We start from the raw sequence: 20000 nt of genomic DNA, 5'->3' as shown, positions 1-20000 counted from the left end.
AATGTTTCTGAAATTTTTCATTCCAGATCTGCGAATCTCATCAAGTTCCTGGGAAGAAAAACAATAGAGTATTAGAGAAGTGATGAAAGACATCATAATGGACAAGAAAAGTAAAATGTACAATTGTATAAATTGTCTGCAAATAACATTCACTGCATTAACAAATTGACAGTAGTTGGCAAAGCATGGCGTATCATGGATTTGTTATTTAAATTTTTTTTTGACAGCGTAAAACTTATACCTGCTGGTTGGAAACTTCCCTGTACCCTGAGTTGTCTTTTAAACAAAGATCTCATTTATTATTTTTGCATCCACACAGAGGTTGAATATGGTGTGCACAAAATCCCATTTAAACATATCAAGTGTGTGTATGCACAACTACAGGCAATTTTTGCAATCAAACTGCACGTGTAAATGTTCTCCACAAAGATTGCCTTGTTGTTTTTGTTTTTTTTTTTAACTGTAATTTCCAGACACACCAGATTAAAGGCCATAAAACAAATTGTACATACCGTATTTTCCGGACTATAAGAATAGAGATTTTGAATAGGTGTGCAACGATACGTGTATCTGTATTGAATCGTTCGATACAGTGGTCACGGTTCAGTGCGCACTGTATAGAACAATACGCAAAATGTTACGACGATGAGGAGCAACGCTGCCTACTCCGCCTTTTATATGATGGATTGGGAAGCGCAGACCCATTCACTGGACGTTACTGCCCCTCCCACATTTATTTTGGCTCAAGCTGCACGAGAAGCTCGCTAGCGGTTAGGTATAAAGCATACCTGAAGCGGAAGAAGCTCCATCAAACTTCACGACCAGCGTTTGGAAGTAATTTAGTTTTCAAGTATGCACCAGACGGAAAGCGTGTCGTGGACTACAACTTCAGCAGTAGGTTGCAAGTGTCACACAATGCTAACTACGTTGGTGGAAGTACAACAAACATGGTCACATTTACGCCGACATCACTTCAATGTGAAAATGAGTGGAACGTATTAGGTTCCTTCGCGGACCTATTTCATCAATACAGCAATACCAATACTGCAATTCCTGATTTGGACAACAAGACGGGAGTCAAAATAGCACTGGCTTTGTCAGCAGCCCCCGCTGCGCCAGCTGACAGTTATGCCACTTAACGTCACTGCAGAGTGGGACATCAAAAGCAATGCTATTCAGACACGGCTGCTCAAAAGGCACACGACTGATGATTTAACCAGAGAAGGCTGAAAGAAGTTGCGGAGGATGGAAATTAGTGCGCCCAAATGCAACTATACCTGTTTTATTATATTTATTTAATTTTAAATATTTTGGAGTTGTACAATGCACTCCAATACATCTTTATTTGTATACAAAGTACAGTGGTTTAAAAAAATAATTTAAGGGATATCTAATTTATATATTTGTCTGTATTATTGTTGTATTGCACTGGAGAGGGGAGCCCTCTAATCTCGTTGCACACTTGAGTACAATGACAATAAAGGGATTTCTAATTTCTAATTCTAATTTCTAATTCTGAAAATACAGTCGAGCACCCACGATGATACACTACTGCATTTGGATGAGTTTGTGTTAGAATGATTCAAATTTTAAAAACAATGTTTCAAATTATATGATATAAAGGAAGATAATTGTTTTTTAAGTATACTCAACTGCTAAATATGAATTGCAGAAAAATATTTTTAATTTAATATATAAAATAAAGAAATGTTCTAATAAATATTTTTGTATTTTTTTTTTACATACCATATAACAGCCTATATCTTTAACCCAATAGTTTAAGTTCAAGGTCCTGTTTTTGTTTAATAAGTTAATGGTGCTCAATATCTACTTCACAAGATACGTATAGTCTAAATTGTATTTGTTAAGGAGCTGTTTATTTGCCAAATATACTGTAATCTATTGCTTAGAATGCACCACAGAAGATGGGTCATTTCTTAGGTAATTTATTTTGTATTCGTACAATATTCTCATTTTTTTTTTCATGGTGCAGTTTTTTTTAATATGTTGCTAAGTACGCGCAGCAGTAAACTAGTCAGGTGTTGCTAAAATAGATTTAATTAAATGAAAAAAACGTGTGCTTTTGAGTTTAAACAAATGTAAGTAGCTTCAATAAACTAGAAATTAAAAAAAATTGCATCGAAAAAATACCGAACCGTGACACTAATGTATCAAACCGAACCGAACCGTGAATTTTGTGTATCGTTACACCCCTAATTTTGAACAATGCAGCTGATATAACGCTGCAGCTTTTCTGTGGATTTTTCTTTCACCTGAAGGGGCGCTCAATAGTTCAGAAAATATGCTAAATAAATCTAGATTTTTTTTTTTCCTCTTGGGTCTTTTAATTGGCAAAGCTGTTGCTGTGTTAAAAGGCACTGTTTTAACAATCTGTATTTATGTTTATGTGCATTCACAGTACAAAATTGTTCTGTACATGCAATAACCAACTACTTTTTTTCAACATAGAAAACTGCGGCTTATAGCCTGGTGCGGCTTATTTATCCTTTGGGGGGGTTGCTGCGACTTATATACAGGTGCATCGTCCACTTTGTATGAATAGCTGTGTTCCACGTTATAACATGGCATATTTGCAAAGAAAATGTTCACACAGATGGATTTTTTAAAAATGTTTACCTAGCTTCATCGCACAATCCTTGGCAAACAGTTTGTTACGTGTTGGGAAGACAAGGATGATGCACACTGTTAAAGATGTGCTCTCAAAGTCCTTTGTTAGGTATACATTTATGATGTAATACTTTGTTACATGCATGCTTATGATGTTACGTTCCTTTCATCCTTTGTCGCCTCATAATAAAGTTTTCACTTCTTCCACACTGTCAGACGAGACAGGTTGTGTGTAGTTATTCCTCTGTCAATACAGAAATTCTGGTTTGCTGATCCTGAAAATAGTTGGACGCGAAACTACTGCTGCGTAGTACCACTCTGCCAACAGGTTATGGGCCCAGGATCCGACTGAAGCCAGGACAAAATCAGGAATTTTTGGACTCTACCACCAGTCTGGTGAGCATAACTGCGCGTAAGCCAATGGCTAACGCAATGAACCGGCGTCCGACTGAAACGAGTAGCCACTGGAGTAGACTCGTTTTTGACGGGGATGAGAAAAACTATGAACTGTGGGAGACAGTTTTTCGGGCATTTAAAACTACAAGGGCTCAAAGACGCGGTTCTGTACAATCCTGCTGAAAATGAGACAGATGATGAAGATGATAAAAGAGCCGTCTTTGAAGCGAAAAATGCCGAAGCAAATGCAGAGCTGATACATTTTTTGGATGACAACAGTTTATCACTGGTAATGCATGATGCAGCAGATGATGGACGAAAGGCACTGCAAATACTGCAAATATTGAGGAAGCATTATGCGGGTACTGGCAAGCCGCGCATTCTTAGCCTCTACAAAGCGTTGACCACGCTCATTTTCTAACAGTGAGAGTGTCACTGAATACATTATATGGGCAGAAGCCGTCATCACAGCACTTTGAAAAGTTGGCCAGATATTGTATGACGAATTGCTCATCGCAATGGTATTAAATGGGCTGCCTGAATCTTTTGAATCATTCAACGTCCACATAACTCAAATTGAAGAAGCAATGACTTTTGCTGACTTCAAGACGAGACTACGGGACTACGAAGACAACAAAAATCTAAAAAGACAAGAGTCAGAGGACAATGTCATGAAAGCAAGAGGACGACCAAGTACAAAAACAGAAAGTGCCGAAATTGAGTGTTTTAAATGTGGCCGTAAAGGACATAAAGCTAAAGAATGTCAACGTAAGCAGTGGTGCAGTTTGTGCAAGAGCGCCACGTACCGCGACTCAAACTGCAGGCGTAAACAACGGTCGGATAACGCACGAAAAGTTACCGATGACAAGGATTACGCATTCCACCTGAATGACATCGACACAGATATAAAGCCGGTGCGCAGCATCAACAAAACAGGTCTGATGGTTGACACGGGCGCCACTTCACACATCATAACCGATCTGGGGAAGTTCAAAGCGTTCGATGACAGTTTTCAGGCCGAGTCACACTGCGTGGAATTGGCTGATGGCACAAGATGCAAAGGAGTAGCAGAACACAGGGGAGACGCGGAGGTCTGCCTGATGGACAACAACGGAGAACGACACAAAGTGACACTGAGACAGGCGTTATTCGTTTCATCTTTTCCGCAAGACATCTTTTCTGTACAGGCTGCTACATCCAGTGGTGCGACAGTCATCTTCAAGAAAGGGCATAATGTTTTACGACACAAGGATGGGACACAATTCAATTTTCACAAATACGACAGGATGTTATTATTTAAACACTGTGAATGGAGAAAATGATGACCAATGCAAAAGGTGTTGTGACATGCAGACATGGCATGAGATCATGGGTCACTGCAATTATGATGATATTCAAAGGTTGCAAGAGGTTGCTGATGGCATGGTGATTAAGGGTAAAATTGACAAAGCAACAAAATGAGAACCTGATGCCAGAGCTAAAAATGCACTCGACATGATCCACACAGACATAGCCGGACCAATTGATCCTGAATCAATTGACGGACATCGCTTTGCATTGTCATTTACTGACGATTATTCCGGTGCGATATTTGTGTATTTCATGAAACACAAGAGTGACACAGTACTAGCAACTGAGAAAGGACATCGCTTTGCATTGTCATTTACTGACGATTATTCCGGTGCGATATTTGTGTATTTCATGAAACACAAGAGTGACACAGTACTAGCAACTGAGAAATTCTTGGCAGATTCAGCTCCATATGGTAAAGTAAAATGCATCAGATCTGACAATGGGACAGAGTTACTAAGTAAAAACTATCAATTTGCCGACTAAAAATAGCATCAAGCATGAAACATCGGCACCATATTCGCCACACCAAAATGGCACAGCTGAACGTAATTGGTGCACATTATTTGACATGGCGAGATGCATGCTAATCGAGAGTGGATTACCTAAGATGTAATGGACCTATGCAGTCCAGAAAGCAGCTATTGTGAGAAACAGATGTTTCAACAATAGAATAAAACAAACATTTGATCAAATGCTAACGAGGAAACGACCTAACCTCTCCAGGATGCAAAAGTTTGGTTCTAAATGTTTTGCTTATATACAGAACAGAAAGAAACAGAACAGAAAGAAACTAGACTCCAAGTGTGAGGAGGGAATATTTGTTGGGTATGACAAAAATAGCCCTGCCTATTTGGTGTTCTATCCAGACAGTGAAAAAGTGCAAAAACACAGACGAGTGAAGTTTCTAGCAAAAGCTGTAGCAGAGCAAGAAACACAAACTTTCACCAGTGATGACGACGATCTGGTACAGAACAAACCAAGGGCAAACCAATCTGGACCAACCATAAGTGTGAGCCCAAATGTCACTCAGGGTCATGAACCCAAAATGACACCTGATGTGAACAGCCAGTCACAAAACGATGAAACAGAACAAAAAGAAATGGCACCTGAAGTGAGTGACCAAACACAGACTGATGAAACTCAACAAAGACAATATCCTTCCAGAGAGAGAAAGAAACCAAAATATTGGTATGAATATGTAAGTGGTGCAGAATTTGATGATCAGATTTTCAGCAGTGTTGACTACTGTTACCGGTTAATGTGTAACATACCTGTAACATATAGCGAAGCCATAACTTCATCCAATGCAAAACAATGGCGTGATGCAATGGATGATGAGATGCAGTCGCTAAAAGACAACAACACGTTTACCCTGACTAACTTACCTAGAGGTAAGAAAGCAGTGGGGGGGTAGATGGGTGTATGCGCTGAAAAGCAATATTGAAGGATGTGAGAATTACAAAGCACGTTATGTTGCAAAGGGATATAGTCAAAAGGTGGGTGTAGATTATGCTGAGACATTTTCACCCACCGCAAACATGACTAGCATTAGAGTGCTAATGCAAATAGCAGTACAAGATAGCCTGATTCTACATCAGATTGATGTCAAAACAGCATACTTGAATGCACCAATTGACTGTGAAATTTACATGGAACAGCCAGAAGGCTATGAAGTCAAATCAAGCACTGGAGAGAAATTGGTGTGCAAGTTACAAAAGTCACTTTACGGACTAAAACAATCCGGAAGAAATTGGAACAAAATGCTGCATGAATATTTGGACAAAAACGAATTTGTGCAAAACCCAGCTGACCATTGTGTTTATACAAAAGTGAACAATAATGACAAAGTGATCATGATAATATGGGTTGATGACTTGATTATTGCCGCAAGCAATGAAAAAGTGTAAATGAACGTGAAAGAAATGATGACAGCAAGATTCAAGATGAAAGACTTAGGAAAGCTGAAACACTACCTAGGTATTGATTTTGAACAAAATGACAAGTGTATAAAAATGACAAGGAGAATATGTTGAAAAACTACTGGAAAGATTCAACATGCACGACAGTAAACCAAGAATGACCCCATGTGAACAGAAACTTGACTATACTGGGAAACAAGAGATCTGTGACGTCAAGAAGTACAGAGAGGCTGTGGGCAGCTTAATTTATTTAACTACGTGCACAAGAACTGATTTGAGTTTTGTTGTAAGTTATCCCAATATTTAGCTACGCCAACAGAAGAACAATGGTCTACAGTAAAACACGTCTTAAGGTACTTAAAGGGTACAACTGGCAAGGAACTTGGCTTCACTAAATGTGATGACAAACTTGGATTACAAGCATACAGTGATGCTGATTGGGCAGCTGACACAAGTGATAGAAGCACAACAGGTTACTGTATTAGCTTGAACAAAAATGGTAATGTAATGGGAATGTAAATGTCTCTCGAGAGTTCCATTCCCAGTAGAAAGGCAGACTTAATATCCATCGAATGAACCGTCCACTTGTTTTGACATGATACAGCTAACAGCAATAAAGCGACTCGGATGAGCATGTGGGAGCATCTTTTTGCAACTCGTGAATATTGATTTCCTCAAAACCTCTCGCCACAAGGCGAGCTTTAGGTACAATACCATTAGCAGTTTCTTTCAGTGTACAAACCCATCGAGTAGAAACACATTTTTGGCCCTGGTTAATGATCTCTTCATGAACATTGTTCTTTCATACATTAACCAGGGTCAATGATATCTTCATAAACATTGTTCTTTTTCCAGTTATCAATCTCTTGCTGTTTAGCCGCATCAAAAGAGATGTCTTTGGTAATGAGTGCATCGGCATCAGTGTTTTAACAATCTGTGTGAATATTATCAACCTGTGACATATCTAATGCTTGTCTTTGTCCCTCACTTCCATTAGGTTCTAGCCGCTGCAAATTGTACCAATTTTTGTATTGCCCCTAGGCCTTTCCTGCTCTGCTAAAACTCTGGCAGTGTACTTGGTATCATCATCTTTGTTTGTAAATATAACCACCTGACCCCTTTTTAATTTTACATCAGTAGATGAAACAGCAGGAGTTACAATCACTGTTTCTGGGCCCATCTCATCAGTCTGTCTGTTCATGTCTTTATCATTTATTTCTATGTTTTCAGTAATTTGTTCTCCTCCATGAAGACTTTGTTCATCATCTGAATTCTCTAACACATCGGTCTGAACCGTATTTTCATTTTCTATACCATTGTCAGGAACAATGGTAAGTGCAGGTTCATGCTCATTCTGTGCATTTAATTTACTCAGCCTGGATTGCTGTACTCTGACAAGAATTCCACCATGTCCTACGAACATAACGGCTCCATCCTTACCTATAACTACAGCAGGACCCTTGCACTCTGAACTATCCGGTCGCTTATAATATACTTTGTCACCTGTTTCATACATTTCATCTTTAGGTCTGAGCTGCTTACGTAATGCTCTCCTAATTCTTTCAGAGCATTCCACCTCTGTGAAAGCTTTTCTAGCAGCATGTAATGCTGTTAAGTGTTGCCCTACTCTAGTACTCATATTCATACTCTAGAGCAGGTGGTTTATCAATTAAGACAGACGGAAGATTGGGACTGTGTCCAAACACAAGCTGGTGCGGACTATAACCATGCACATTGATCAGACTATTTTTGGCCATAAGAGCCCAGTCTAAAGCAGTTTGCTAGCCACACCCATTTTCCTTTTTTACTTTCAAAAGTGTCTCAGTCAGAGTCATATGTCTTTACAACAGACCGTTGCTCAAGGGACTGTACCCTGTTGTAGTTTTCGTCTCAATGTTGAATTTCTCCGCCATGTCTCTCATCTCCTCATTATTGAACTCTCCACCGTTGTCCGTGAAGATCCGGTTGAGGGCACCATGAATACATACCCACGAATGAATGAAGGAGCTGACTATATCCGAAGGTTTCTTAGACCTCATGATGTTTCCAGCTCTAAATCGTGTGAAGTGATCGATGTGAAGGTACCACGCACCAGGTTCTAGCTCATGTAGATCCATTGCCACTGTTTCATTGTATTCAGAGGCTAAGGGCAAGCCAACATACAGTTTGGGCTTGGTCTTGCGGTGTTTCTGACATCTCTCACAGTCACGAATGATGTCCTCCAGAATGATCAGGCAGTCTTTGTCAGTATTTCCAGAGCTTTGAATAAGCCTCTGCAGCTGGTCTGCGGAGGCATGACCAAACTGCTTGTGAAGCTTCAGGAGCACTTTGCGTTTTTCTTAAAAAGACATCCCTGTTGTGACATGTACTTCACCTTCATTGCTGATCACCTTTGTATTTCCATCTCTTATGTCCACACAGTAGTGTCCCGAACTGGTGAACTCAAGAGGCACTTGTTGCTTAAACATGACAACTCTGTCATTCTCCATGTCTAAAACAGTCCCTGCTTTCTTTAAAGACATTTTGCTCAACAATAAAGGAATATCAGCAGGAACAACTTCTGTTTCAATGTGACATTTTGTTTGTCCAATCTTGTCTGGGATCTTAACTTTTCTATTTGAGTGCACCACTTGCCCATCTGCAAATCTAAAAGGCCTGCAGCTTGGAGATTGTGTTTGCTGCAGTTTGTTCACCTGACTTGACCACTTAACAATCCAGCCACTTCTCACCACAAACAGTACAGGTGCATGCAGTGTCAATTATGGCCCAGTGATTCAGCCAGAAATATCTCAGAGTCGGTCACAATCTTGGTAAACAGTGTGATGTTAGACGCCTCCACACCATCAACTTCCGTCAAATTGACTTCATTCCTCCGATGACAATCCTTCGCCCAATGGTGTGTGCTTTGGCAAATAGCACATTTTGTTCGCTTGCCATTATTTGTCGAGTGGATTTGTACCTTGCTTTGGCGGCCGCTGTCCACTCTGTGACGAGACGTTGCTTCTTCTGAATTTTTCGGATCTTCTGAATTTTTCGGATACTCTTTGCTTTTGATCCGTGAAAAAGGCGGTATCCTTTATCTCCCTGCAGTTAATAGGACCGGTGATTTTCCCTCCAAAAATCCTTTTCAACGCCGATTTCATCAATGCAAATGTCAAGTCCGTGCACGCGGTAAGTGCAAGCTGTCTATTCTTCTCCTCGAGACACGCTGTATCCAGTAGTTTAAACGCTAACACAGCGTCAGGCAGGGCCATGTTGTACTTTTTCATCCGGTTGTATCTTTGCTCGAAGTCTATTATATAGTCCGCCGCCGCACTGTCTTGTGCTATAGAGTCAAAATACGAATACGCTTCTTAAGCGCGGTCTTTTTCTTCTCTCAAGAACACCGTGTCCAACTTAGCGAGAAGTGTTTCCATACCATTTTCTTGATTTAGATCCTCCGCGGATATTTCCAAAGCAGTCTCTCGGGCTCTTCCTTCGAGACCCAGCACCACTGCAAGTGCCTGCTTCTTTTATTCCAAGTCCGTAACAAGTCTCCAAATGCTAACTTCATTTTTCCAGCACTCGTTTGATCTGGCTTCGCCGAATTTCGGCGGTACTCTATAGTTGGAAACCATCCTCTGCTACCATGTAAACGGCCAAAAAACACGACGTTAAGTTTAGTTTACAATTGCTTTAATTCGCTTGCATCCTCCTCGCACAGGCTAACACCAAACAAGTAAGAGAGTCACGCAGGCTCTCGAGATATCCGCACACACCTTGCGGGGATGTTAACTGACTATTCAATATGAGGGCAAAATCAGAGTTTCATTACTCTGCAATACGCTGCCAAACACGATCAAAACCATTTTAATAGGCAGCGTGTCGTTTATTTGTACCGTATTTTTACGGCCATAAGACGCGCTGCATCAAAGGGCGCTACACGTCAGCAGGCTCTCAATGGACGACGTACTGTGTGTCCCACCTGGTACAGCGGCTGCACTGAGGCGGACAGAGTGAGGCTCCAGAGGACGGTCAAAACAGCGCAAAGGATTATTGGCTGCCCTCTCCACTCACTGTTGGACATCTACACCGCCCGGTGCCTCAGCAGGGCTCTGAATATCGTCAAAGACAATACCCACCCAAACTCACACCAGTTCGACCTGATGCCCGCTGGCAGGCGCTACAGGTGCATCAAATCAAGGACCAATAGACTGAGAAACAGTTTCTTTCCAAGAGCCATCTCCATTCTAAACTCACACGCACACACACACGCACACACACACACACACACACACACACGACCACCCTTACCTTGCAGAACAGTGACGTGATGTGTTTTTATATATCCTATTCAGTATTATTTTCCATCGCACTAATTATTCTCTTATTTATCCAATTAATATATTTAACTGAATTATTGTTGTATTGCACTGGAGAGGGGAGCTCTCTAATCTTGTTGCACACTTGAGTACAATGACAAAGGGATTTCTGATTCTGATACACCAGTTGATGGTGCCATTTCCGTAGTTAAAACATATACTAGGCACGCCGCACTACGAGGCGCAAGCTAGCTCGCTCATGCCAGTAAGGGATCACTGCTAGAGGCATCACCTCTAACCAATGAGATATGTCATGGCAACACTTCTACGAGCCGACGTCAGGGGAGGGACTTTACTGGTCACCACCCTCCTGAGAGTCACGGTTTAAAATCAAACCCCAAAAAACTCAGCATACAAGCAAAAAATGAAACAAAGAAATAAGATTAACACAAAACATGTATCGCTCATGCTGCCCTTTTGTCCAGCTTTCTCCTACACCATCACCCAAACACCATAGTCACATGATGTTTTAGTCACAGTCAATTCGAAGCATAGATGACTCAGACTTTGACCAGCAGGGTGTGCTAACATGCACTTCGAATACCCCAATCGTAAAAAGGGTCAGTGGTCGAGAGCGATGCTCAGTCCATATAATAGGCGTGTCGCATTACAGGTCGCCTCGTTTGTTTTGGGGAAGATTTGGGATGCAAATGCACATTCGTGGCAATCCGGGTCATCCATGATGTAAAGCATAAACTTGGGCAATTAAGTTGCATGGCTAACCCGTGCTAGCATTAACAACAGAGTCCAAAAGTCTGTATGCATTTCACAAAATTACTTAATACAACATGAACGTCCCCATCATCGCAACATTGCGGTGATAAGCGAGCATCTAAAAAGGAAGCATGTTGCAACTGATGTCCAATTTAATTTAGAACAGAGACAGTCGTGTCAGGAAGCTAGCTGTAGTTAGCACATACCGCTACATTGCGCGTCGGATGGAACACCACATGCACTGTCCTGTTTTTGTGCGCTGACATACTGTAGCGTATATTGTGGATTATGGTGGCATTAGTCAGCGAACTCACGCTTATTAAAAACCAAAACACGATTTGTATACCTGTGGTTGACATCAAACAACAAAGCAAGAGCACAGGTGCTAACCCACACTCATGACCCGCATCGAGTGTTTCGTTTATGAACTCGGAGATCTTAGCACTCACAGGAACAACATGACCCATTTGCAACAAGCCATTAACGGCAACGCCGGACAATAAAAGATAACCTACCGAGGTTGTTAGATTTTACTAATTTACACTGATGCGCATGTGTTTTGCAGACCGGCAGCAAGACAAGAAGCATTCTACATTCTACAAAACACAGCGGCAAATAATTAAATATATAATTAGAATTAGAATTAGAAATCCCTTTATTGTCATTGTACTCAAGAGTGCAACGAGATTAGAGAGCTCCCCTCTCCAGTGCAATACAACAATAATACAGACAAATATATAAATTAGATAAATAGAGTGCAATGGAAAATAATACTGAATAGGGTATATAAAAACACATCACGATGCTGTTCTGCAAGGTAAGGGTGGTCTCGTGTGTGTGTGAGAGTTCAGAATAGAGATGGCTCTCGGAAATTAACGGGTCATCTATTATTAACTTTGATCGTTGACGTTGTCGCTATATTGGTCCACTAAACTTGGCAGTCCTAGTGTCAAGTCATGTAATAAATGCAATGCAGTTTGTTTACAGCAAAGGCATGAGAGAGCGACTAAGGATGTTGACAGGGTGTTGCGAATTGATATTTTATTTTTTATATTAATGCATATTTTAAGCAGTTTAAATCGATATTAAATCCATTCAATGAATCTACACATCCCTACAATCGTTTTTTTCATTGTAAATTTTTACTGTACTCGAATTATTCAAATTAAACCGAAAATTTACCGTTACCGAAATTTAATACAATGACCGACATCATTTTGCCCATTTTGGTAAATTCTGTGTTTTAAAAAAAGAGAAAAAAGAAGTGTTTTCTGTCTGCGGCTATGTTGATGCCCCTTTACAGCGGCTGTAGTCATGTGACTCCACCCAGCTGAACCAAAAACAAAAAAACAGACGACGAATCCAGAAGCGGCTGACACGGCTAATGACAATGTAACGTTAGTTGAAGTTGTACCTGTTGCGCTTGTCCCGAAGAGAAATTCGACATCTGTCGTTTGGAAATGTTTTGGGTTCCATAAAGACGATGTTTGAACACGAAATGCAAAGTGCGTCGTAAGCACCCAGCGCGTCCAACCTTTTCTTTTTCACCACCCACAAGACAACCATGCTGTGCTGAAAGTTCAAAGGGAGAAGCAAGGTTCGACCAGTGACAACAGCCCATAACGGAGGCGACAACATACGAGAGAACGTCTAAGAGGTGGACGCGATAGCCGAGCACAGAGCTAAAGATTTAGCTCCTCTAGTTACAGTGGAGCGCACAGGATTTAAACGCCTCATGAAAGAAGCCGACAAGAGGTACGCAAATTTTTGTCGCAAACCGTACTTCCCAATATGGACAATATCGGGATGGGAGCTTATACATGTCAAGCATTTTGCATCCACATCCGACTTGTGGTAGAGTCTCAATATGGATCCCTGTTTGAGCCTGACTGTGCATGACGTAGACGACAAGTGGCGACGGCGCACCAGAGTACTTGAGAAGGCACATTTTCCCGATGATGCACACTTGTTTAGTTGCATTGACTTTTTTCCCATTTTATTTTGCATTTTATTTGCCGACCACACTAGCTCCTTTACACATGGCATTATTTATATTGTTTACAAGAGACCTTTACACAAATCTTGGCCTTTGCACATGGCATTACAGCACCTTGGCGCAATCTATTTGCAGAAAAGATTTTGCGAGGTACCCTTTTTCTACTGTTCTTTGTGACATTGTTCAAGTCATGCAAAGTAAGCTATTTGGAATGTTTATACAAATTATTTTTGTACTTTTATTTTTCATGGAATGTGCACCAGTTGGTCAATAAAAAAGCAGTTAATATGCATTTTCTGCATTTATTTTGATTTTGGTCCTCAGGGGGAATTTATCGCACATTTATTGTCACTGAGGTAAAATTGCTTAATTTATCGCGATATTGATTTTAGGTCATATCGCCCAGCCCTAATTCCAATATCGATTAACTCTTTTATTCCACAAGACGTACAAGCACGTCTTTGAAAAGCTTTGGCCCCGCCTACTCAAGACGTAAAATTACATCTTCTTTCTATATCTGTCTTTTTATGCGTCATAGTGTGCAGCCTTGTCTGCTTTGTAAATCATGTAAAAATCGACCAGGAGGTGGCAGTGGTGTAAGAGATCCGCCATAATCACGCGGCAGAAGAAGATTGTAGTTGGGTTGGGTCGGGGAGCAGTAATGGATGAGCGCTACTAAAGAGTGTGCAAAATGGAGGGTATTAGACGTCGCAGTAGCGATGGAAAATAAAGCCATTTACCCTCGAGGAATGTTTTAAGGGTAAATACATAAAAGCTTCAAAAAAGCATGTAAAAGGGGATGGAGTTGCTTTTGATGAGAGGATGACGCTGCATCCTCGTAAAAACATATATATACACACACATAAAAATACATATATATACACACACATATATACATATATACACACACATATATACAAATATATACACACATATAAACATCTATATATATATATATACACATATATACATATATAAATATATACACATACATATATATACACGTATATGTGAGAGATAGCAGTGTGATCGTCGTCACGGAATCCTGGCTGCACGCAGACGTCCCCGACGCTAGCATCCAGCTGGCCGGGCGCTCGCTACATCGCGCGGATCGGACGAGGGACACCGGTAAGAGGAGGGGCGGGGGGCTCTGTGTTTACGTGCATGAGAACTGGTGCAGCGAGAGCACGATCGTCGAGAAGCACTCTTCCCCCGACATCGAGTTCATGTCCGTTAAATGCCGGCCTTATTTTCTCCCGAGGGAGCTAACGGTCGTGATTGTCACAGCTGTTTACATCCCTCCCGACGCTAGCACTAGCACGGCGCTCTCGCTACTCGCGTGCGTCATCAATAAACATCAGCGGGCCCACCCTGATGGCGTTCACGTAGTAGCGGGAGACTTTAATAAGGCCAATTTAAAGACTGTACTCCCAGAGTTTCACCAGCATGTCAAGTGCCCAACGAGGGGAGACAACACTCTCGACCATGTGTACTCGAACATCAAGCACGCATACAGGCCCTCCCACTCGCCCCTCTCGGCCAGTCAGACCACCTGTCCTTGCAGCTCGCACCTGCGTACACCCCTCTCAGACGCAGATTCAGGCCCACCACAAAGACTGTGAAAACCTGGCGTGACGACGCCATGAGTGAATTACAGGACTGCTTTCAAGACACAAACTGGGACCTCTTTGATCATCAGGACCTTGATGTCTACACACATTGTGTACTGGACTACATCAAGTTCTGCATGGATACTGTGTCCCTACACAGGACTATACGGACCTTCCCAAATGCGAAGCCCTGGATGTCCAGCAGGGTTCGCGCTCTCCTCAAGGCCCGGGACGCTGCCTTCAGGTCAGGCGACAAAGCCCAGTACAGGGTGGCTCGTGCTGACCTGAGCAAAGGCATCAAGCTAGCCAAGGCAATCTACAAGGGGAGGCTGGAGGCCCACCTTGCCAGTAACAGACCACGGGAGGTGTGGCAGGGTCTACGGAGCATCACCAACTTCCGTGGCGGCAGCACGACCTCTGTAGACCCGAGTGCATCGCTGGCAGAGGAGCTTAACTGCTTCTTCGCTCGCTTTGACTCGCCCCAACCGTCACACCCCCGCACTTCATGCTCCAACTCCCCCCCACTCATCGTAGAGGAACACGATGTGAGGCGCGCGCTCCTGGCGGTTAACCCCAGAAAAGCTACTGGACCCGACGGAATACCAGGCAAGGTCCTCAGAGCATGTGCCCACCAACTGGCACATGTTTTCTGCAGGATCTTCAACCGCTCCCTGGCTCAAGCAGTCATCCCCTCCTGCTTGAAAACTTCCACCATTATTCCTGTCCCCAAAAAGTCACCAGGCGTCCACCTGAATGACTACCGTCCTGTTGCTCTCACACCAGTCATCATGAAGTGCTTCGAGAGGCTGGTTCTCCAGCACATCAGGTACTGCCTTCCTCCCACTCTGGACCCCTACCAGTTTGTATACCGGGCTAACAGATCCACTGAGGACGCCATCGACACTGCTCTGCATGTTGTGCTGGGCCACCTGGAACGACAGCAGAGCTATGCAAGGATGCTCTTTGTGGACGACAGCTCGGCATTCAACACGATCATCCCAGACATCCTCGTCGCCAAACTGGACATTCTCGGCCTCCCTGCCCTCACACGCATCTGGATTAAGGACTTTCTGACCAACAGACCCCAGACTGTGTTGCTCGGCCCCGACACGTCCTCCACCCGCATGCTGAGCACCGGTTCCCCTCAAGGATGCGTGCTGAGCCCTCTCCTGTACGCCCTCTACACCTACAACTGCAGCCCGGCCCACGGCAACAACACCATCGTCAAGTTTGCTGACGACACGACAGTGGTCGGTCTGATCTCGGAAGGTGACGAGACAGCCTACAGAGAGGAGGTAAAGAGACTGACAGCTTGGTGCAAAGACAACAGACTGCACCTTAACACTGCAAAAACAAAGGAGATTGTCGTCGACTTAAGGAGGAACAAGACGGTGCCGCCCCCCCTCTGCATCGAAGGCGTGTGTGTGGAGAGGGTCCACACGTTCAAGTTCCTGGGAGTACAGATCTCCGACGACCTTTCTTGGACTCACAACACCACAGCAGTGGTAAAGAAGGTCCGCCAGCGTCTGCACTTCCTGAGAGTCCTCAGGAAATTCAACCTGGACAGGAAGCTGCTTCTGGCCTTCTACCACTCGTCCATCGAGAGCCTGCTGACGTACTGTGTCTCCACCTGGTACAGCGGCTGCACTGAGGCGGACAGAGTGAGGCTATAGAGGACAGTCAAAACAGCGCAAAGGATTATTGGCTGCCCTCTCCCCTCACTGTCGGACATCTACACCGCCCGGTGCCTCAGAAGGGCTCTCAACATCGTCAAAGACAATACCCACCCAAACTCACACCTGTTCGACCTGATGCCCTCTGGCAGGCGCTACAGATGCATCAAATCGAGGACCAATAGACTGAGAAACAGTTTCTTCCCGAGAGCCATCTCCATTCTGAACTCTCACACACACACGAGAACACCCTTACCTTGCAGAACAGCATTGTGATGTGTTTTTATATACACTATTCAGTACGAAATTCCATTGCACTCTCTTATTTATTTATCTAATTTATATATTTGTCTGTATTATTGTTGTATTGCACTGGAGAGGGGAGCCCTCTAATCTCGTTGCACACTTGAGTACAATGACAATAAAGGGATTTCTAATTCTAATTCTAATATATATATACACGTATATACATATATATATATAAACACACATATATATACACACATAAATATGCACATGTATATACACGCATATATACACACATATATATACACGCATATATATGTATATACACAAATATGTATATATATATATATATATATATATATATATATATATATATATATATATATATATATATATATATATCCACAAATATGTATATATATATATATATACACACACAAATATGTGTATATATATATATATATATATATTTATATACACACACAAATATGTGTATATATATATATATATATATATATATACACACAAATATGTGTATATATATATATATATATCCACAAATATGTGGATATATATATACACAAATGTGTATATATATATATATATTATATATATATATATATATTTACACAAATGTGTGTGTATATATATATATATATATATATATATATACACAAATGTGTGTGTGTGTATATATATATATATATATATACACACAAATGTGTGTGTCTATATATATATATATATATATACACACACATATACACACAAATATGTGTATATATATATATATATATACACAAATATGTGTGTATATATATACACAATCATGTATATGTATATATTTATATATATATACACACACATATATATACATATATACACACATATATACATATATACACACACATATATACATATATATACACACAAATATACACATATGCACACACATATATACAAATATATACACACAGATATAAACATCTACATATATATATATACACATATATACATATATATATACACATACATATATATACACGTATATACATATATATATACACATATATACATATATATATATACACACCTATATACATATATATATATATACACATATATATATATACACACATATATATATATACACGCATATATATATATATAGAGAATATATATACACAAATATTAGAATTAGAAATCCCTTTACTGTCATTGTACTCAAGTGTGCAACGAGATTAGAGGGCTCCCCTCTCCAGTGCAATACAACAATAATACAGACAAATATATATATATATATATATATATATATATATATATATATATATATATATATATAGGGGTGTATGAGTGCCCTTATCTCAAGTGTGCCTACCAGTGACAAATTAATCATCCTTGGCGACTTCAATGCGAGAGTAGGCTGTGACAGCGACTCATGGGATGGAATACTCGGGAAACATGGGGTGGGCAAATGCAACAGCAACGGCCTGCTGCTCCTGCAAACCTGTGCGGAACATGATCTGCTCATCACCAACACAGTATTCCGTCTTCCCACTCGAAACAAGACATCATGGATGCATCCCAGGTCAAAACACTGGCACCTCATAGACTACGTCATTGTTCGAAGGAAGGACAGGCAGGATGTCCGTGTCACCAAAGCAATGTGTGGCGCGGAATGTTGGACAGACCACCGTCTCATTGTGTCCAAGCTAAATCTACGCATCCAACCTAAGAGGAGACCACAGGGCACAAAAAGTCTGAAACGGCTAGCAGTAAACAAGCTTAAAGCCAACGACATCAAACAGCGCCTCAACAATTCCCTAGACGAGCAACTAAACACAATCTCTCTAGAGAACAAAAATGTTGAGGCTGCATGGTCAACACTGAAGGAGGCCGTCTACAATACAGCATACACGTGCCTTGGACCCTCTGGAAAAAAGCACAAAGACTGGTTTGATGAGAACTGCAACGAAATCAGCCAGCTGCTAGAAGACAAACACAAGGCTCACAAAGCCCTCCTGGATGATCCGACCTCTACAGTAAAGAAACAGACATTCAGACACAAACGGAAAGCCATCCAACAGCGGCTACGACAAATGCAAGACACATGGCTGAGCAAAAAAGCACATGAAATTCAACGTTTTGCCGATACCCATGACATGAAGAACTTCTATAGCAGTTTGAAAGAGATTTATGGGCCAACATCATCCTCAGGACCATCTCCACTTCTCCACAGTGACGGAACAACACTGATCACTGACAAAGAGGACATCTTGAAGAGATGGACCGAGCATTTCGACAGTGTGCTAAATCGCCCCTCAGCCATTAAAAATGAAGCCATCAATCGACTCCCACAGATACCAACAGCAAATTCCCTTGATGATGGACCCACAGAGAGTGAACTCCTCAAGGCCATAAACCAACTGTCTAGTAGCAAGGCACCTGGCGCAGACAGCATCCCTGCAGAAATCTACAAAAATGGCGGTAGTATGCTCGTCCACCGCATGAGTGAACTCTTCAGCCTGATCTGGAAGCATGAATCAGTTCCTCAGGATCTCAAGGATGCCTCAATAACCCACTTGTACAAGAGGAAAGGAAACCGGCAGGACTGCAACAACCATCGAGGAATCTCACTGTTGTCAACTGCAGGCAAAATTCTAGCCAGAATCCTCCTCAACCGTCTGATAAAACATCTTGAACAAGGCCTGCTGCCTGAGAGCCAATGCGGTTTCCGAAAAGAACAAGGCACCATTGACATGATTTTTGCTGCCAGGCAACTGCAAGAGAAGTGCCAGGAGCAAAACGTAGATCTGTACTCTACTTATGTTGATTTGACAAAAGCTTTCGACACCGTAAGCAGGGAAGGTCTGTGGAAGATAATGGCCAAGTACGGTTGCCCTCCAAAATTCGTCACCATTGTCCGTCTCCTGCATGATGGTATGATGGCCAGAGTCACTGATAACGGGAACTATTCTGAACCATTTGAGGTCACAAACGGAGTGAAACAAGGCTGTGTACTGGCCCCGACACTGTTTAGCCTGGTGTTCTCTGCCATGCTGACTGATGCTTTTGCTGACAGTGACATCGGCATCGGCCTGAAA

General features: G+C 41.8%; 1 protein-coding gene across 1 annotated transcript in view; it reads right to left on the bottom strand.

Annotated features, from left to right (window-relative positions):
* Positions 1-20000, bottom strand: part of ube2l3b (ubiquitin-conjugating enzyme E2L 3b) — a 56459-nt gene that overhangs the window by 21686 nt on the left and 14773 nt on the right. The window contains exon 3 of the mRNA XM_088303347.1: positions 1-48. This exon is cut by the window's left edge and continues 48 nt beyond it. Coding sequence (XP_088159473.1) covers positions 1-48 — 48 coding nt within the window. The remainder of the gene's footprint in view (positions 49-20000) is intronic.

The sequence above is a fragment of the Idiotropiscis lumnitzeri genome, chromosome 1 (assembly GCF_059441095.1).
Source record: "Idiotropiscis lumnitzeri isolate Australia: NSW breed Sydney's pygmy pipehorse chromosome 1, RoL_Ilum_1.0, whole genome shotgun sequence".
In the NCBI taxonomy this organism is placed as follows: Eukaryota; Metazoa; Chordata; class Actinopteri; order Syngnathiformes; family Syngnathidae; genus Idiotropiscis; species Idiotropiscis lumnitzeri.
Note: the sequence above shows the minus strand (reverse complement) of the source record. Positions and strands in the feature narration are given on the sequence as shown.